The following is a 17111-nucleotide window of genomic DNA, read 5'->3' on the forward strand; positions in this document are numbered from 1 at the left end:
TCTCCTTCTTCTACTCCTCCTCCTCCTCCTCCTCCTCCTCCTCCTACTCCTCTTCCTCCCTCCTCCTCCTCCTCCTCTCCTCCTCCTCCTCCTACTCCTCCTACTCCTCCTCCTCCTCCTCCTCCTCCTCCTCTTCCTCCTTCTTCTACTCCTCCTCCTCCTCCTCCTCCTCCTCCTCCTCCTCCTACTCCTCTTCCTCCTTCTTCTACTCCTCCTCCTCCTTCTACTCCTCCTCCTCCTCCTCCTCCTCCTCCTCCTCCTACTCCTCCTACTCCTCCTACTCCTCCTACTCCTCCTCCTCCTCCTCCTCCTCCTCCTCCTCCTCCTCCTCCTACTCCTCTTCCTCCTTCTTCTACTCCTCCTCCTCCTCCTCCTCCTCCTACTCCTCCTCCTCCTCCTCCTCCTCCTCCTCCTCCTACTCCTCTTCCTCCTTCTTCTACTCCTCCTCCTTCTACTACTCCTACGCCTCCTCCTCCTGTCTCCTCCTCCTCCTCCTGTCTCCTCCTCCTCCTCCTTCTACTCCTCCTCCTCCTTCTACTACTCCTCCTCCTCCTACACCTCCTCCTCCTACTCCTCCTCTTCCTACTCCTCCTCCTCCTACTACTCCTACTCCTACTCCTCCTCCTCCTCCTACACCTCCTCCTCCTCCTCCTACACCTCCTCCTCCTACTCCTCCTCTTCCCTCCTCTTCCTACTCCTCCTCCTCCTACACCTCCTCCTCCTACACCTCCTCCTCCTACTCCTCCTCTTCCCTCCTCTTCCTACACCTCCTCCTCCTACACCTCCTCCTCCTACACCTCCTCCTCCTACTCCTCTTCCCTCCTCTTCCTACACCTCCTCCTCCTACACCTCCTCCTCCTACACCTCCTCCTCCTCCTACTCCTCCTCTTCCTACTCCTCCTCCTCCTACTCCTCCTCCTCCTACTACCTCCTCCTCCTACTCCTCCTCTTCCTACTCCTTGTCTCCACATTCCTTCTTCCCTTTCTTCACTAACTTATCTACCACTGCAAATTAATGGTATGATACAAAGCTACAGATTTCCTCATTCTGTGCCTGTAGACATAATTTGAAACATGATTGTGGGTGGCCCAAAAATAGCCCTCCAGGATATCCTCATTTGCAGTGTTTATAATATTATAGTTCAATAATATACATTTCTGGTTATCTGTTCATCTCCACTAACATACATTTTCCTCAGAACACCTCTACCGACAGAGAAGGACTGGGAGTACTATCTTGCTCTGTGAACTCCTCTTCCTTAACAGGGAGGAAAGGGAGTACCTTTGCATAAAATCATCCAGGTCATCCAGGCATTTGAAATGTCTTTCAAAGTTTCAACTCAAATGAGCAATATAAACATAACTGCTGAAGAAGACCACACACAGCAATTACTTGGCTGTTTCACAAGAGAAACAGTAAGTAAATGCAGCACAAAAAATAGGAAAGAAAATTGAAACAAAGGTGTTGACAAGGAACAAAGGAATAACAGAAAAATAATGAGACAAGAGCAATTACAGAAACAATGGATCTCCTTTTATAATGAAGAAATATTTGCCAATAAAAACTCACTTGTTCAGCAATGACGGCCCATATTTCATGGACTGAAGATGCTGGACATCATCATCATTGGGATAATTGATCTTATTCAGAGTTTTTTCAAACAATTTGAAGTGGGTGATGCCTTCAAGGACCTGAAATGAAAAATTTAAGTTAATGAAATACTGTACTATATAAAAAAAAACATATACAGTGTATGAATATAACCAGATATAGCAGATTTAAAAGGGAATGTCATCTCTTAGTAGTCCCCAAATAATTCTTCAATTGCATTAAAGGTAGTTCCCCATTTAAGAACGAGTGTTAAGTTCCGAGACTGTTTGTAATGAAGTTGTTCAGAATGTGAATAGAGATTTTCCATAGGAGTAATGTTATAAATTGAAGACAAGTTTCCAGACCACCAAAATTCCTCATAAAACCAAAATTTTTCGGACATATAATATAAAAATACACAGTGTTGAATGTAATTAAACTAAATTTTCTGATACCCAGAGGCTTCTTGAAGCTATCTGAACTATATTCAGATTAATAACCAGAATTACCCTGTGCAATCTACATCCAAAAATATCAAAATAACCCCCCTTAGAAATGAAAGTAACCCAACAAGCAACACTTCATGTATTCTTTCTCATTAGTGCAACCCCCCCCCCCTCCCTTGCAGGGGAGGATGTCTAATCTGAAGTGCTTATGAGTTGCGGTGTGCTCCTTATACCAAAAAAACAGCGTTGAATGTAATGAAATGCCATTTTCTGGGTGAGTCCCGGAGGCTCCCCGGAGCTATCCATGGCTGATATGGATATCCTAACTATTTTGCATCAGTCGATGTGGGTGGAGTTCTAGCCTACCGGGGACCACGAGCCAGAACCTTGCCCCCTCACAGAGGCATGGGGAGCAATGGCCCATAGAATGCACATGTGATTTGGAGCATTCCATATCTGCCATCGACCAGGACAGGCACCCAGAAAGGTAAGCGCCACAAAACAAACCCCTATTCTGGTTAACAACAAAAATTGACAAACGAGTAGACAGAACTCCCCAAAAGAAAAACGAGCAAAGAAGCATGACGTCACACGAGCTGTGTCGCATGTCTGCACAGCTCCCCCCTCCCCGGGAGGGGGAAGGGTGACGTCCGGACCTCCGAGCCGGCGATCCACGCCCAAGTTCAGAGGCTGGATATCAAAAACCGCGAAAAAAAACACCGACCGGAGGGCGGGAGGGATGCCGGGGAGCCTCCGGGACTCACCCAGAAAATGGCGTTTCATTACATTCAACGCTGGTTTTCTGGGGGGAGCCCCTACGGCTCCCCGGAGCTACCTCACACAAGACTACCTAGAGAACCAAGGGGACTTACCCGGGAGGACCGCCAGGAAATTTCATACTGCCGCCGAGAGGAAACTCGCAGGTGAGAAACCAACAAGGAAGCCACCTGCTCACCATAAAGATGGCGATAAACACGAGTCAAAAAGACCAAACTCGGAGAAGAGCAAACCAGTCACGTACCGGACCGGCCCGATCTCCTGAAAGAGGCGGAGCCACGGAAAACCCTCCAGGTACAGACACCGGGCAAGCAGCGCCTGAAACCACAGCTGGGTCGGCCACCACGGGGCCAAGAGGACCACTCGACCCTGGTAAGTCTCCAAGCGAGCCATGACCTGGTGCAGCAGCTGAACCGGGGAAAGGAAGTACTGTACAGGAACCCCCACCTCGACCAGTCCTGCCAAAAAGTGTCGATCTTGACAGCCTCGTAGTCGGGGAAGGGCGCCACGTAAACCGGAAGATGCCTCGACCACGCCGACGCGAAGAGGTCCACCTCCGGGCACCCGAACGTCCAGCAGAGCCAACTGAAGAAGTCAGCATCGACCGTCCATTCCATGGACAGGGGAACGAACCTGAACAGGCCGTCCACCAGGACATTGGACACCCCCCCGGACGTGAACCGCCAGGAGAGCTAAACCCTGAGAACTCAACAGACGAGTCACCCGAAGCAACCAACCTCGAAGAGCCAAGGACCGCATTAAACACTCTAGGTTCAGACAGTGAACCACTGGGGAGCAGTCCGAATGGAGCCGGATCGTCGATCCGAGGGCGACTCGAACACCCCGAAGCGCAAACCATACAGCCGCGAACTCCCGCACCATGCTGTGGACCCGAAGGAAGGACGGACCCCACCGCCCCTGGCCGGCCTGGTGAGCACTGGTCACAAAACTCCAGCCTAGAGACGACTCATCCGTGAACACAGCAAGCGAGGGCTTGGGCAGGTGCCAAGGCACTGAACCCCGAAAAATCCGAAGAGGAAGCCGGCGACACAGCAGCTGACACAAAGCCCCCGGGGGTCGAACCCAGCGATCGCGAGAGAGGCGGAAGGGACGTCCCCGAAGGAACCAGAACAGCCGACAAAGCCAAATCCGACCTGGCGGGTAGACCAATATCATGACACGGAAAGACCAACATCGAAGAAAGAAACAAGGAGGCGGTCCGAGAGTCCCACACAGGACCCAGCCAGGACCGAACCTGGGAGGGCACCAGATGGGACTTCCGCCAGTTCACCAGGAACCCGAACCCGGTGAGCTGGGAAAGCCCCAAATCCATGGCAAGCAGACACGCGGACTGACTGGGAGCCCAAACCAGCCAGTCGTCGAGGTAAGCCAACACCCGAACACCTAACAGACGCAGACGGGCCACCACGACCTGGGTAAGGCGTGTGAACATGTGAGGTGCCAGGTTCAACCCGAAGGGCAGACAACGAAAGCGGTAGCACTGACGCCCCACCACAAAACCGAGCCAGTCCCGGAACCCCACATGAATAGGGACGTGCCAATACGCGTCCTTGAGGTCCAGGGACACCATCCAAGCGCCCGGCTCCAACAGAAGCCGGACCTGGGACAGAGTGGTCATCCGAAACGAGGGGCAAGAAACCCAAGGGTTCAGACGGGACAAGTCCAGAATGAACCGCAGGTCCGCACAGTCCCGTTTTGGAACTGGAAACAGGCGGGAAACCCACCTGAGGGACGGAGTCGTTTCGACCACACCCAAGCGCACCCACTCTAAGATGACCTGACAGAGCGCAGGAGAGGAAGCCTGCCCTGTCAGCCCCGAACCCCCAGAAGGAGGCGGAGGACCGAATGAACCACCGAAGGGGAAGAACAAGGGGGCGCGGACAGAACCAAGGCCGAAGCGACCAACACCCCCAAGTCAGGGTCCTTATACACAAAGCGGGGCAGCCGCGGGGCGTCCGGAGAAGCAAGAACCCGTGCGCGTTGCAACAACCTAAACCTACCATGCAACGCACGGGCTGCCTGCACCCGAAGTAACTCATCAGCAGACTGGGTGAATTGAGTCACAAACAAGCAACACAGCTCGCAGGACTCGAGGTCGAATGTGTCACCGACCCAACAGGCAGCATGATGGAGGCAAAAACAATGAGAGTCACCCAGAGACAAGGGGACAGAGCAACCCTCAAACTCGCACACAGCGAGAAGGGACGCAAGCGTCTCCTCCATCGGACCCAAGAGCCCCCGCGGGGTTTCCCAGCGCCTCTAGACTGGGTCTGCTATGGGTTATCCCAGGCAGGGCACTGCTAACCGGCACCCCAAACTACCAAGCAATCTGCTAAAAGCTGAACCCACTGGACGTGTCCACTTGCGAGGGCGAAGCAGGGGGTGCCACCACACAAACGACCCTAATATAAAGGAAGGGGAAAAACAAGGCAGACCTCCCCCCACCAGGCAAACACAAAAAGAAAAGAAAAACCGCCCAAGTGGTCAACGTACCCAGAGGGAACAGAGCCGGCCGCCGTTAGAGGTGAAAACTAGCTACGCAGTACCCTGCGCCCCACCAGTGCTATAACTGCCACTTACCCGAAGGTAAACAAGGGAGGAAAACCCCCAACACTCAGGGCGGCCAAACGCCAAGCAGCGAAGAGCCAACAGAGGTAGACCCAAGGTGACTTGTGGAAGGCAACCCCAAGCCCCAAGGGTGGTACTTACAGGGCACTCAGGGAAGGTGACCCTAAGCACATGCAGCCCGAGTACCTGAGAATACTACTCCCAGCTCACACGACCACCGTAAGAGCAGCACTGAAAACCAAGTCACAGCACTGAAACAACATTGGAGCTGGAGCCACTCGATCATGCACTATCCCATCAGCCGAGGAACTGAGGTGTGGATCGCCGGCTCGGGGGTCTGGGGCTCCCCCTTCCCCCTCCCGGAGAGGGGGGAGCTGCGCAGACATGCGGCGCGGCTCGTGTGATGTCATGCTGGTTTGCTTGTTTTTCTTTTGGGGTGTTCTGTTCACTCGTTTGTCAATTTTGTTGTTAACCAGAATAGGGGTTTGTTTTGTGGCGCTTACCTTTCTGGGTGCCTGTCCCGGTCGATGGCAGATATGGAATGCTCCAAATCACATGTGCATTCTATGGGCCATTGATCCCCGTGCCTCTCTGAGGGGGGCCAGGTTCTGGCTCGTAGTCCCCGGTAGGCCTAGAACTCCACCCACATCGACTGATGCAAAATAGTTAGGATATCCATATCAGCCATGGATAGCTCTGGGGAGCCGCAGGGGCTCCCCCCCAGAAAGGGCGCAAAGCACCAACACTGAAACACCGCCCAGACCAAAACAAACTCTACAGCGCATGCGCATAACACGCTGACCGAACCGCACAACCCTCTCTGCGGGATGGCGCCAACCAGGACTACTGCACTAGAAAAGTAGCCAAAAGAGGAAGCAGGAATAATAAAACCAGCCAACAAAGCAAAGACAGAGCCCAAAAAGGAACCCAACTGGGCCACAAGCAGCAAAACAAAGCAACAAGTAGCCCAACAAAGCAACAAGTAGCCCAACAGGGCTACAAGTAGCCCAACAGGGCCACAAGTAGCCCAACAGGGCCACAAGTAGCCCAACCGGCCCACAAGTAGCCCAACCGGCCCACAAGTAGCCCAACCGGCCCACAAGTAACCCAACCGGCCCACAAGTAGCCCAACCGGGCCACAAGTAGCCCAACCGGGCCACAAGTAGCCCAAAACGGCGACAAGGACGAGGAGCCGACAGACGTTCCAATAATGCTGGAAGTAGCGAAAAACCTTCCCGAACCCTCGAGAACACAGAAGTCAACACTAGTCCCGAAGGCACACAAAGGCGCAGGCGCACCCGAGACCAGAAGTCACGTAGAACCCCAAGAACGGGGAAACATGACGAAAACACCGTCCCAAAAAAGGGTGGGAGGAAACACCCACCCACAGGACGGAACCAACCGATTCAAAGGCCAAGGAACCGAGCCCGGGGAGGGGCCGATGCCCAACAGCACGTACGGCGAGTGGGGGAGGAAAAGACCCCACTCCACGTAACCACAAGCCCCGCCTAGAGGGGGATAAAAAAAACCCACGGGGTCCAACGGGGCCAAGGTCCCCCAAGTCAGCCCCTCCCCAGCCCCGGGAACCTACACGACAGGAGCCGGGGCCGAGCCGTTCCCCCAAAGCCCCAGCCGTACCAGAAAACCGGGGCAGCCATGAAAACACTAAGGAAGGGAGCCCACTGGCAGACTCTTACAACACGGCTGGAGGAACAGGCTCAAATGCCACCGTCACTACCCCGGAAGGGGAATTTCCCGAGACTGCCCGAGTCTCAACACCATCAAAAACCCCGCCCCGAACCTACAGACGGTAAGGAACCGGATGCAGGCAGGAAGGGTGAACCAGGGAAAAGAAAAGGGGGCGTAGATGGAACCGAAGCAACCAACACCCCCAAGTCCCAAAACGAACCAAAATGGGGCAGCCCCGGGGCTCGCGGGGAGTAAACCACGAGAACGTTGCCACAACCAAGGCTCAAGTAATTACCTAAGTGTAGTTACAGGATGAGAGCTACGCTCGTGGTGTCCCGTCTTCCCAGCACTCGTTGTCATATAACGCTTTGAAACTACTGACGGTCTTGGCCTCCACCACCTTCTCACTTAACTTGTTCCAACCGTCTACCACTCTATTTGCGAAGGTGAATTTTCTTATATTTCTTCGGCATCTATGTTTAGCTAGTTTAAATCTATGACCTCTTGTTCTTGAAGTGCCAGGTCTCAGGAAATCTTCCCTGTCGATTTTATCAATTCCTGTTACTATTTTGTATGTAGTGATCATATCACCTCTTTTTCTTCTGTCTTCTAGTTTTGACATGTTTAATGCTTCTAACCTCTCCTCGTAGCTTTTACCCTTCAGTTCTGGGAGCCACTTAGTAGCATGTCTTTGCACCTTTTCCAGTTTGTTGATGTGCTTCTTAACCCTTAAACTGCGCATGGCGTATATATACGCCCTGAGTAACATGTCCCATGGTGCGCATGGCGTATATATACGCCATAGGGTGCCAGGCCTGATTCAAATGGCCCGCAGCTACACGGGGTTCACAGTAGCTTCCTCAGGGCTCTTGTAAACAGATGCAATTTAAAAAAAAAAATGGTGGGCAATATTCTCAGGTGTGAGAGGCACAGTACTGTTGGAGCAACCAAGGCCGGCGCACGCAGCATGAGCGAACAGCATTGATGTTCAGCTTGTGACCACAGCATAGCCGAAAAATGTCAAAATAAATATATAATTGTTATTATTTAGCGATGACAATATTACAGATGACCAATGACTGTGATATAAATAACCAGGGTTGTGATAATAGCAGGATTGTTGTAATAATTAGCGCTGTGGGAGGAGTGATGCTGAGAGACGGAGGAAGACAGCATCGTTTACTGACTGTGTGGCCACCTGTTATTGTTTGCATTCGCCATGCCAGGTCAGTGGTTCTCTATGGTGAACACAAATGTAGATACTTATATATAATGTGTGTATTAGTGTAATAACAGCAAAAGGATTATGCTGGGAGGAGCCATATGGGTGACGGAGGTGACGTCGTCTGCACGATTTGTCTAGCTGTTTAGAGGGTGGCCACTATGCTCTTTGGGCGCACTACAAGCTTAGGTGTACAGTTACGGTGCATAAAACATGTAGATATTTATATATAATATGTGTATATAGGGTAATAACACTGCAAAAGGTATTGTTGGGGGAGAAAGTTTAGTGCGTGTGACCTTGAAAGAGTGAGGGAGCCGCCAGCCGCCATATGTGTATAGCGACGACTCTTAGTGCCTGAACTAACTATATCAGCTTAGCTGTACAGTTGTGGTGAACAAAATATACACATACTTATATATAACGTCTGTATATAGTGTAATAACACCACAACTGGTATTGTTGGGGGAGAAAGTTTAGTGCGTGTGTTGAGGGAGTGGCAGCGAGTGGCTGGCTGGTGTGTGGCGGTAACTCCTCGTTGCTTTTCGACTCTCAATACCAACTTAGTGGTTCGTTATGGTGACCAAAACATGCCAATACTTATATATAACCTGTGTATAGAGTGTAATAGCAGCAAAACTATTTGTTTATAGTTTTATAAACATAATAATTGAATCACTAATATGCACATCATACTTTTGAGTATAGCGATTATTAACCACTTTTATTATATAAATATATTACAATACACACTAGTGAATAATATTACTGCAAAAAAACTAAGAAAAAATCAATCGGAGACATTGAAACAATTAGGTAATAATATCTTTGTGGCAACTCCCATCTGTCAACGCGGGTGACGCTGACCGGGTCTGACGACCGCTCTGTCAACGCCCACATTTTGCCAGACTTCCTCGGTCAATTGCGCCCAAAATATGTCACCTACGATTTTTTTTTTATTTTTTCCGTGCTCAGGGGACACAAATTAACATGTTTAGAAGACGAAAAAAAAATTTTGAATTTTTTTTTTTCTTGCGCACAGAGGTGTAAATGTCTCAAGGACCCCTGAGCAGTGTAAGGGTTAAGATATGGGCACCACACAACAGCTGCATATTCTAGCTTTGGCCTAACAAAAGTCATGAACAATTTCTTTAGTATATCGCCATCCATGTATTTAAATGCAATTCTGAAGTTAGAAAGCATAGCATAGGCTCCTTGCACAATATTCCTTATGTCGTCCTCAGGTGATAGTTTTCTATCTAGAACCACCCCTAGATCTCTTTCTTTATCAGAATTCTTTAAAGATTTCTCACATAATATATAGGTTGTGTGGGGTCTATGTTCTCCTATTCCACATTCCATAACATGACATTTATTAACATTAAATTCCATTTGCCAAGTGGTGCTCCATCTACTTATTTTGTCAAGTGCAACGCCCCAGCTGCCCGCACCCGCTTAGTCAGCACAACTGGGTAACCGAGCCACAACGAGCAACCAAACTCGCAGGATTCCGGGTCGAAGGTGTCACCGACCCCACAGGCAGCAGACGGAGGCAAAACAGAGTCACCCAGAGACAAAGGGTGAGAGCAACCCTCAAACTCGCTGGAAGCGAGGGGGGACTCTGGGGTCACATCCATCGGACCCGCGCGCCCCCAGGGATTTCCCAGTGTCCCGAGCGTTTACTATAAGAGGACTCGTGCTCAGGTAATCCCAGGCAGGGTACTGCTAACCAGCACCCAAAACTACCAAACAACTTTCTAAGAGCTGAACCCCCCGGGACGTGGACACTCACTGGGACCTAGCAGGGGGTACCACCAGAAAATACTCAGAACACAAGGGACACAAGGGGCAAGAACGAAGGCAGACCCCCCCACCAGGTAGATAAATAAAAAGAAAAAAGAAAACCCCGCAAGAGGACAGCGTACCCAAGCGGAACAGAGCGGGCCGCCATGATTGGTAAAGACAAGCTGCACAGTACCCTACGCCCCACCAGTGCAAAAACTGCCCCTTACTCTAAGGCGAACAAGGGAGACAGAACACCCGAGCACACTAAGAGCGGCCGAAAACCAAGCAGTAACCGGCCAAGCAGGGGCAGGACCCAAGGAACTTGTGGAAGGTGGCCCCAAGCCTCAAGGGCAGTACTTACAGGGCACCTAGGGAAGGGAACCCTAGGCGCATGCAGCCCGAGAACTGGAGAAACACTCCCGGCTCACGCACCACCTAGAAAACAGACACCTCACTCTAGGTACAGTGCTGAAACAACCACTGGAGCCGGAGCACATAACCATTGCCTATAGCATCAGCCGAAGAACTGATGGGTGGATAGTCAGCGTGTGAGGTCTGGGGCTCCTCCTTCCCCCTCCCGGGGAGGGGGGGGGGGGAGCTGCGCAGACAGCAGTGCGGTGACGTATGACTTCATACTACTTTGCTTGTTTTCTGTTGAGGAGTTCTATCCACTAGTTCGGCTTTAGACAGCAATTTTCACCAGAACAGGGGTTTGTTTTGGAATGCTTACCTTTCTGGATGCTTGACCCAGTCGATGGCAGACATAGAATGCTTCCAACCACACGGGGGTTTCTATAGGCCATTACTCCCCTTGCCTCTCTGAGGGGGCCAGGTTCTGGCCGTGGTCCCCGGTAGGCCCTAGAACTCCATAAACATGATTGATGCCAAAGTCTGACATTAGCATATCAGCCTGGTAAAGCTCCAGGGAGCCGATGGGGCTCCCCCCAGAAAAGGCTTTCGATAGAGTTCTCCATAAGAGGTTGTTCCATAAATTGGAACATATTGGAGGGGTGACAGGTAAGCTACTAACATGGATGAAAAATTTCCTGACAGAAAAATGAGGGCCATAATCAGAGGCAATGTATCTGACTGGAGAAATGTCACGAGTGAAGTACCACAGGGTTCAGTTCTTGCATCGGTAATGTTCATTGTCTACATAAATGATCTACCAGTTGGAATACAGAATTATATGAACATGTTTGCTGATGATGCTAAGATAATAGGGAAGATAAGAAACCTAGATGATTGTCATGCCCTTCAAGAAGACCTGGACAAAATAAGTATATGGAGTAACACTTGGCAAATGGAATTTAATGTGAATAAATGCCATGTTATGGAATGTGGAATTGGAGAACATAGACCCCACACAACCTATAAATTATGTGAGAAATCTTAAAAAAATTCTGACAAAGAAAGGGATCTAGGGGTGGTTCTAGATAGAAAACTGTCACCTGAGGACCACATTAAGAACATTGTGCAAGGAGCCTATGCTACACTTTCTAACTTCAGAATTGCTTTCAAATACATGGATGGAAAATACTAAAGAAATTGTTCACGACTTTTATTAGACCAAAGCTGGAATATTCAGCGGTTGTATGGTGCCCATATCTTAACACTCTCACGCTCCCGGCGAAGGTCAGGGAAACAAGCGTATGTGTGCGCGGCGTTTTTATTGCTTAAGCGTAAAAACAAAAATGTGTATACTCTTTTTACTCTCCTGACCTTAGTTCTCATGCTACGTATTTCATTTTGGTACCAACGTGTTCGCAATAAAATTCTCTAGAAGAACATCAGTAAAAAAGTCACGAAAGCTATAGAGATACCAGCACGAAATAAATAACTACGAAGATGAGTCGCCGTGAGCGCCCAACAGCAACAAAATGTTTTTACTCTTGGGATTATTATCACCTCTACAATTGTCCTACAGCCTTAATTTTGGTATCAATGGACTCCCAATGAAATTCCCAACACGGTGATATGAATATAATCGTAGAATAATGGTCGCGGCCCACCCGCAAGAGTGTGGGAAGTGGGCGCACTGTTACCCGGTAACGGTGACCGGACGACACATGCGCGAAACGTTGCTTTGAAAGTTTACACTTATTTCACTGTCCTGATATTATTATTGTGTGTATGTCATTCATTTTTGCGGCAATGTGTTCACAATAGAATGTTCTATGAGCTAAATTATACTACACAAACTTGGACCAAATAGGTGTACTTACCAAGGGAAGGCTGGTTGTGGAACAGTAAGTTGAGCATTTGTTCTTCACTCCACCTTCTTCAGGTTCTTCATTCCTGAAGTTGCTCTACAGATGGTTTGTAGGTGGAGTGAAGCTGTTGCGGGTGGTTACTTCTTCACCACCCAATACACCCTTTTCCGGTGGTAATTGGTGTAGCAGGGAATAACACAGAGTGCAACGTTGCAGGTCCTGCATCCTATGTTCGTGTCCTTCCTTTTACCGGACCGTGCGCATACATGACACTTAAGACGTTTGGGCAGTCTGTAAAGTTCATGTTTCAGTTTTGTGTTCATGCGATTTTCTGAATCAACAATAGGGCCAGGTCTTCTCGGTTGAGGTGAAACATTTGCAGGAGAGTCAGATTCATCTGACAAAACAGTTTCGTCAACTGGCAGTGTGGCAGACATGTCGGGTTCAGATGGCAGTGTGGCAGACATCTCGGGTTCAGAATCGGTTGCTGCTTCATCTTGAGGTGGTGTAGAGAACAAAGGCCGCCTCACACCAGATGGTCCGGGAGTTGGCATGGCGTCAGCATTGGCAGGAGCTGTGTCATCATTTATGTCTGGAGCGTGCCGCAAGTGTTGAGATGATGATGATGTTTTAGGCCAGTCCTCTGTGTCCCAGTGCAATAGGGCCCAGATTGCCACTTCGTGGAACTGTAGCAATGTTAGTTTTTTCGATCAGTTGTGTTGTATTTGTACAAAACATAGGCATTATGCAATGCCATTTGCAGGAAATAAAAGGTAATCTTTTTGGTCCACTTGTGAGTTTTCCTGGTAAAATGGTAATATTTAACCATTTGATCGAAGTGGTCCACACCTTTCATGAACTTATTGTACTCGCAAATTGCAGTCGGTTTGTTCACTGTTACCTGTTGTATTCCACTTGTTCCGTCTCGTTTGCGAATTCGTTTCCTTCGCTGAACTTGCTGAGTGTCTGCATTGTGGATGTTGGTAATTATTGAGACTACTCGCTTGTCTCTCCACAGGAGAATGAAGGTGTTATCTTTGCGGCGGTATACGGTGGTATCCAGTGGAAGTTTACCCTTGGCTAGAGCTTGCAATACCTTTGGGGCGCCACGTAGCATTCTAATTGTGCCACATGTGTACACCCCAAGTTCTCTCAATGTTTCTGTCAGGGTAACCGAGTTGTAGTAATTATCCATGTACAAATGGTAACCCTGGTTCACTAAAGGCTGCATCAACCCCGTTGATGCAGCCTGTCACGTGACCGGACCCGTCACGTGACCGGGTAGGCCGACGCGCCGGGCGGCCTAGTGGTGAGAAAGAGAACTTCATGGCGCGTCGTTTGAAACAAACCCCAATGAAATCGGATTAAAATTGAATTTTATACAAATATTTTAAAAGAGGACATAAATTTATGTCCACTTAGCGGAAGCGGGTAGGCGAAACAGGACGCCGGGGTGCGTCCTGATCCCGCGAAAGTGTTAAGAAGCACATAAAAAAACTGTTAAAGGTACAACGACATGCCACCGAGTGGCTCCCAGAACTGAAGGACAAGACCTAGGAGGAGAGGTTAGAGGCACTAAATATGTAAAAACTAAAAGATAGAAGAAAACGAGGCGATATGATCACTACGAACAAAATAATAACAGGAATCGATAAAATCGATAGGGAAGAATTCCTGAGACCCCGGAACTTCAAGAACTAGAGGTCATAGATTTAACCACCGTGCTGCACCGAACTTATTGTGAAATTCCCCCGGTGCTCATGAAATGAAGTGCCACCCCCCCCCCCCCCAATTTTTTTCTTCGTAAAATGATAAATTCCCTTCCCTGAACATGTCTATGTAAAAATAATTACCAAATTCCACTTACTTTGGCTGTGAGGACGTGGACAAGGTGCGCTGTGACGCCATCAGGGCCTGGTCGCCCAAAATCGCCCAGACACGGTCGCGCGGGCCATTCAAGCACCGGGTGTTGCCACAAATATATTTTCAATTATTTGTTCTATGTATTTCCAATGTGGGTTTTATTTGTTTTTTATCGTATATGATGCATATCTGTGTCCTTTACAATATGTATACAGTAGAACATTCATAATGTTCCATGGAACTGTGATACATGTTTCAGTAATGTATCCACAATAAATGTTTATTGTCACAATATTACTTGTTAAAAATTCACTAAAATTACAACATGTACAATTTCACACACTAGTTACACAGTAACACACTGTATTGTACATTCAGTACTTTTGGAAGTGAGTAATAATCAACGAAATAGTCCATGGTGCACCGCGCGACTTCGCTCACGTTGCACTAAGTTCATATAAGTTTTCGCTTCCAGTTTCTTCGTTCCGTGTACTTACAAAATAACGCAAATAACGCACTCACATACACCCTTGGCTTTAGTACTTGTAGGTTGTATGTAGCCGAGCTTGAAAAGCATAAGGTAGTATTGAAAACATTATAGGAAAAGATCAATTTGTAAGGTAGTCTTGAAAAGATCGCTTTGTATGGTCCCACACAGGAAGAGATTCAGCTTGCCTCAAAGAGTGTCCGTCAGTCAGGAAGAGATTCAGGTATTCTTGAAAAGATCTATGGAAAACACCACCATGGAAGCCGCTAACACTATTCATCTATGCTACTTGTATCGGATGCATAATCAATGAACGCAGAAAGAGAATTCATCTATGTATCATCTAAATTAATTGGAGATAGCATAGGATTGCAAGGATGACGCTCAGAGCTACAACTAAATATGCTCGCTGCATCATCTTCATAGGTGCTGTATCACTTGCATCCGACCTTTGTGTTAGGTCCTTATTGCGCCTAGCTTCACCAATATTATGACCCCTTATGTTCTTCAAACAATAAGGTTTGAATTTCACCGACAGAGCGTTATCTTTCAACACCGAGTCAGACAGGTGTTTGGAAGCCAGAGGCGCGTGCGCCACCCATTGTTGCTCTTTCAGTACTAACCCAGCCAGCAGCCCTAGGACATTCTGGAAATTTTTTCCAAGATGACTGCCTCTCACTGGAGGTTCTAAGAGTCCATTTCGTACACAACCAACCTTGCACACATTTAGAATTGGTACGGAAAAAAAAAAAAAAGTTTTCTCGGTCGGCGCAGTTTCCCGCCGACCGAAAATACTCGGCTGGCGCAGTTAAGTGGTTAACTAACGAAACAAAGCTGCCGGAGGAATATATGACAATTCACTTTTGCAAACAGAGTGGTATATGGTTGGAACTAGTTAGGTAGAAGATGTTGGAGGCCAAAACCGTCAGTAGTTTCAAAGCATTATATGACAAAGAGTGCTGGGTAGACACGAGTGTAGCTCTCATCCTGTAATTACACTTAGGTAATTACTAGAAATATGCTCAAACCGCTTACTCCTAAGAAAAAAAGAGGAAGAGATGCAGATTGGAACAAGAACGTCGTTCCCTCTATAGGCATAGAAAACGAATTGTGGAACAACTTGAGTCGCACCCTATCTCATGAACGTCGAAAAAGTTTAAGTAGAGAAATAGAAACAATTGAACTAAAGCTATAAGAATCATACAAAACCCAGGAGAGGCAAAGAGAGCAAAAAGTCATCAGGGAAATAGAGAGAAATCCAAAATACTTTTCTCCTATGCAAAATCAAGATAAAAAAAAACCTCATCTAGTATTGGACCCCTGCGAAAGGGAGATGGAACTTTCACTCATGACAACAGAAACGAGCGAGATGCTGGGGAAGCAGTACGACTCTTTTCAGCAAGTCACTAAACACACTAAAGATTATTAACCCAAATGAATATTTCATGGATATGATAATAACATCAAATCATATATCAGACATGACCCTATCCCCAATGGATTTTGAAGAAGCCATAAACAGTATGCCTATGTACTCTGCACTAGGCCCTGATTCTTAGAACTACATAATCATCAAGAACTGTAAAAAAACCACAATCGCAGACCCTTCATCATCAAGAACTGTAAAAAAAACACTATCGCAGACCCTTCACATTCTTTAGAGACAATGCCTAGATACTGGTGTTATCCCTGACATACTAAAAACAGCAGCAGTGACAGCAGCACTCCATAAAGGACGTAATAAGGCAGAGGCAAAAATTTATGGACTGATAGCAGTAACATTGCACATCATAAAAATCTTTGAGCGTGCTAAGAAGTAAGAGTCTCCGTGGTGTAGTGGTAAGACACTCGCCTGGCGTTCCGCGAGCGCTATGTCATGGGTTCGTATCCTGGCCGGGGAGGATTTACTGGGCGCAATTCCTTAACTGTAGCCTCTGTTTAACGCAACAGTAAAATGTGTACTTGGATGAAAAAACGATTCTTCGCGGCAGGGGATCGTATTCCAGGGACCATAGTATTAAGAACTTGACCGAAACGCTACGCGTACTAGTGGCTGTACAAGAATGTAACAACTCTTGTATATATCTCAAAAAAAAAAAAAAAAAAGATCATAAAACACATGGAATCACAGCATCTCCATAGCCCCGGACAACATGGTTTTAGAACAGGGAGATCTTGCCTGTCACAGTTGCTGGACCACTATGACATGGCATTAGATGCCATGGAAGACAGACAAAACGCTGATGTAATTTACACAGATTTCGTAAAAGCCTTTGACACATGTTACCTGGTGTTATTGTACATAAAATGCCTTCAAAAGGAATTATTGGAAAAATAGGCAGATAGATCTACAATTTTCTGATTACCCAATGTGTAATAGTCAATAAAATAAAATCCGGTCCATCAACCGTGAAGAGCTCAGTCCCCCAGGGTACTGTGCTTGCTCCAG

At 47.9% G+C, this 17111-nt stretch overlaps 1 protein-coding gene across 4 annotated transcripts in view; it reads right to left on the reverse strand.

The window, feature by feature from the left end:
* Positions 1–17111, reverse strand: part of LOC123760113 (HEAT repeat-containing protein 3) — a 237276-nt gene that overhangs the window by 103310 nt on the left and 116855 nt on the right. For all 4 annotated transcript variants that reach the window (XM_069325425.1, XM_045745599.2, XM_045745596.2 and 1 more), the window contains exon 7: positions 1571–1692. In XM_069325425.1, the coding sequence (XP_069181526.1) occupies positions 1571–1692 (122 nt within the window). The remainder of the gene's footprint in view (positions 1–1570; positions 1693–17111) is intronic.

This window comes from Procambarus clarkii, chromosome 16, assembly GCF_040958095.1.
Source record: "Procambarus clarkii isolate CNS0578487 chromosome 16, FALCON_Pclarkii_2.0, whole genome shotgun sequence".
NCBI lineage: Eukaryota > Metazoa > Arthropoda > Malacostraca > Decapoda > Cambaridae > Procambarus > Procambarus clarkii.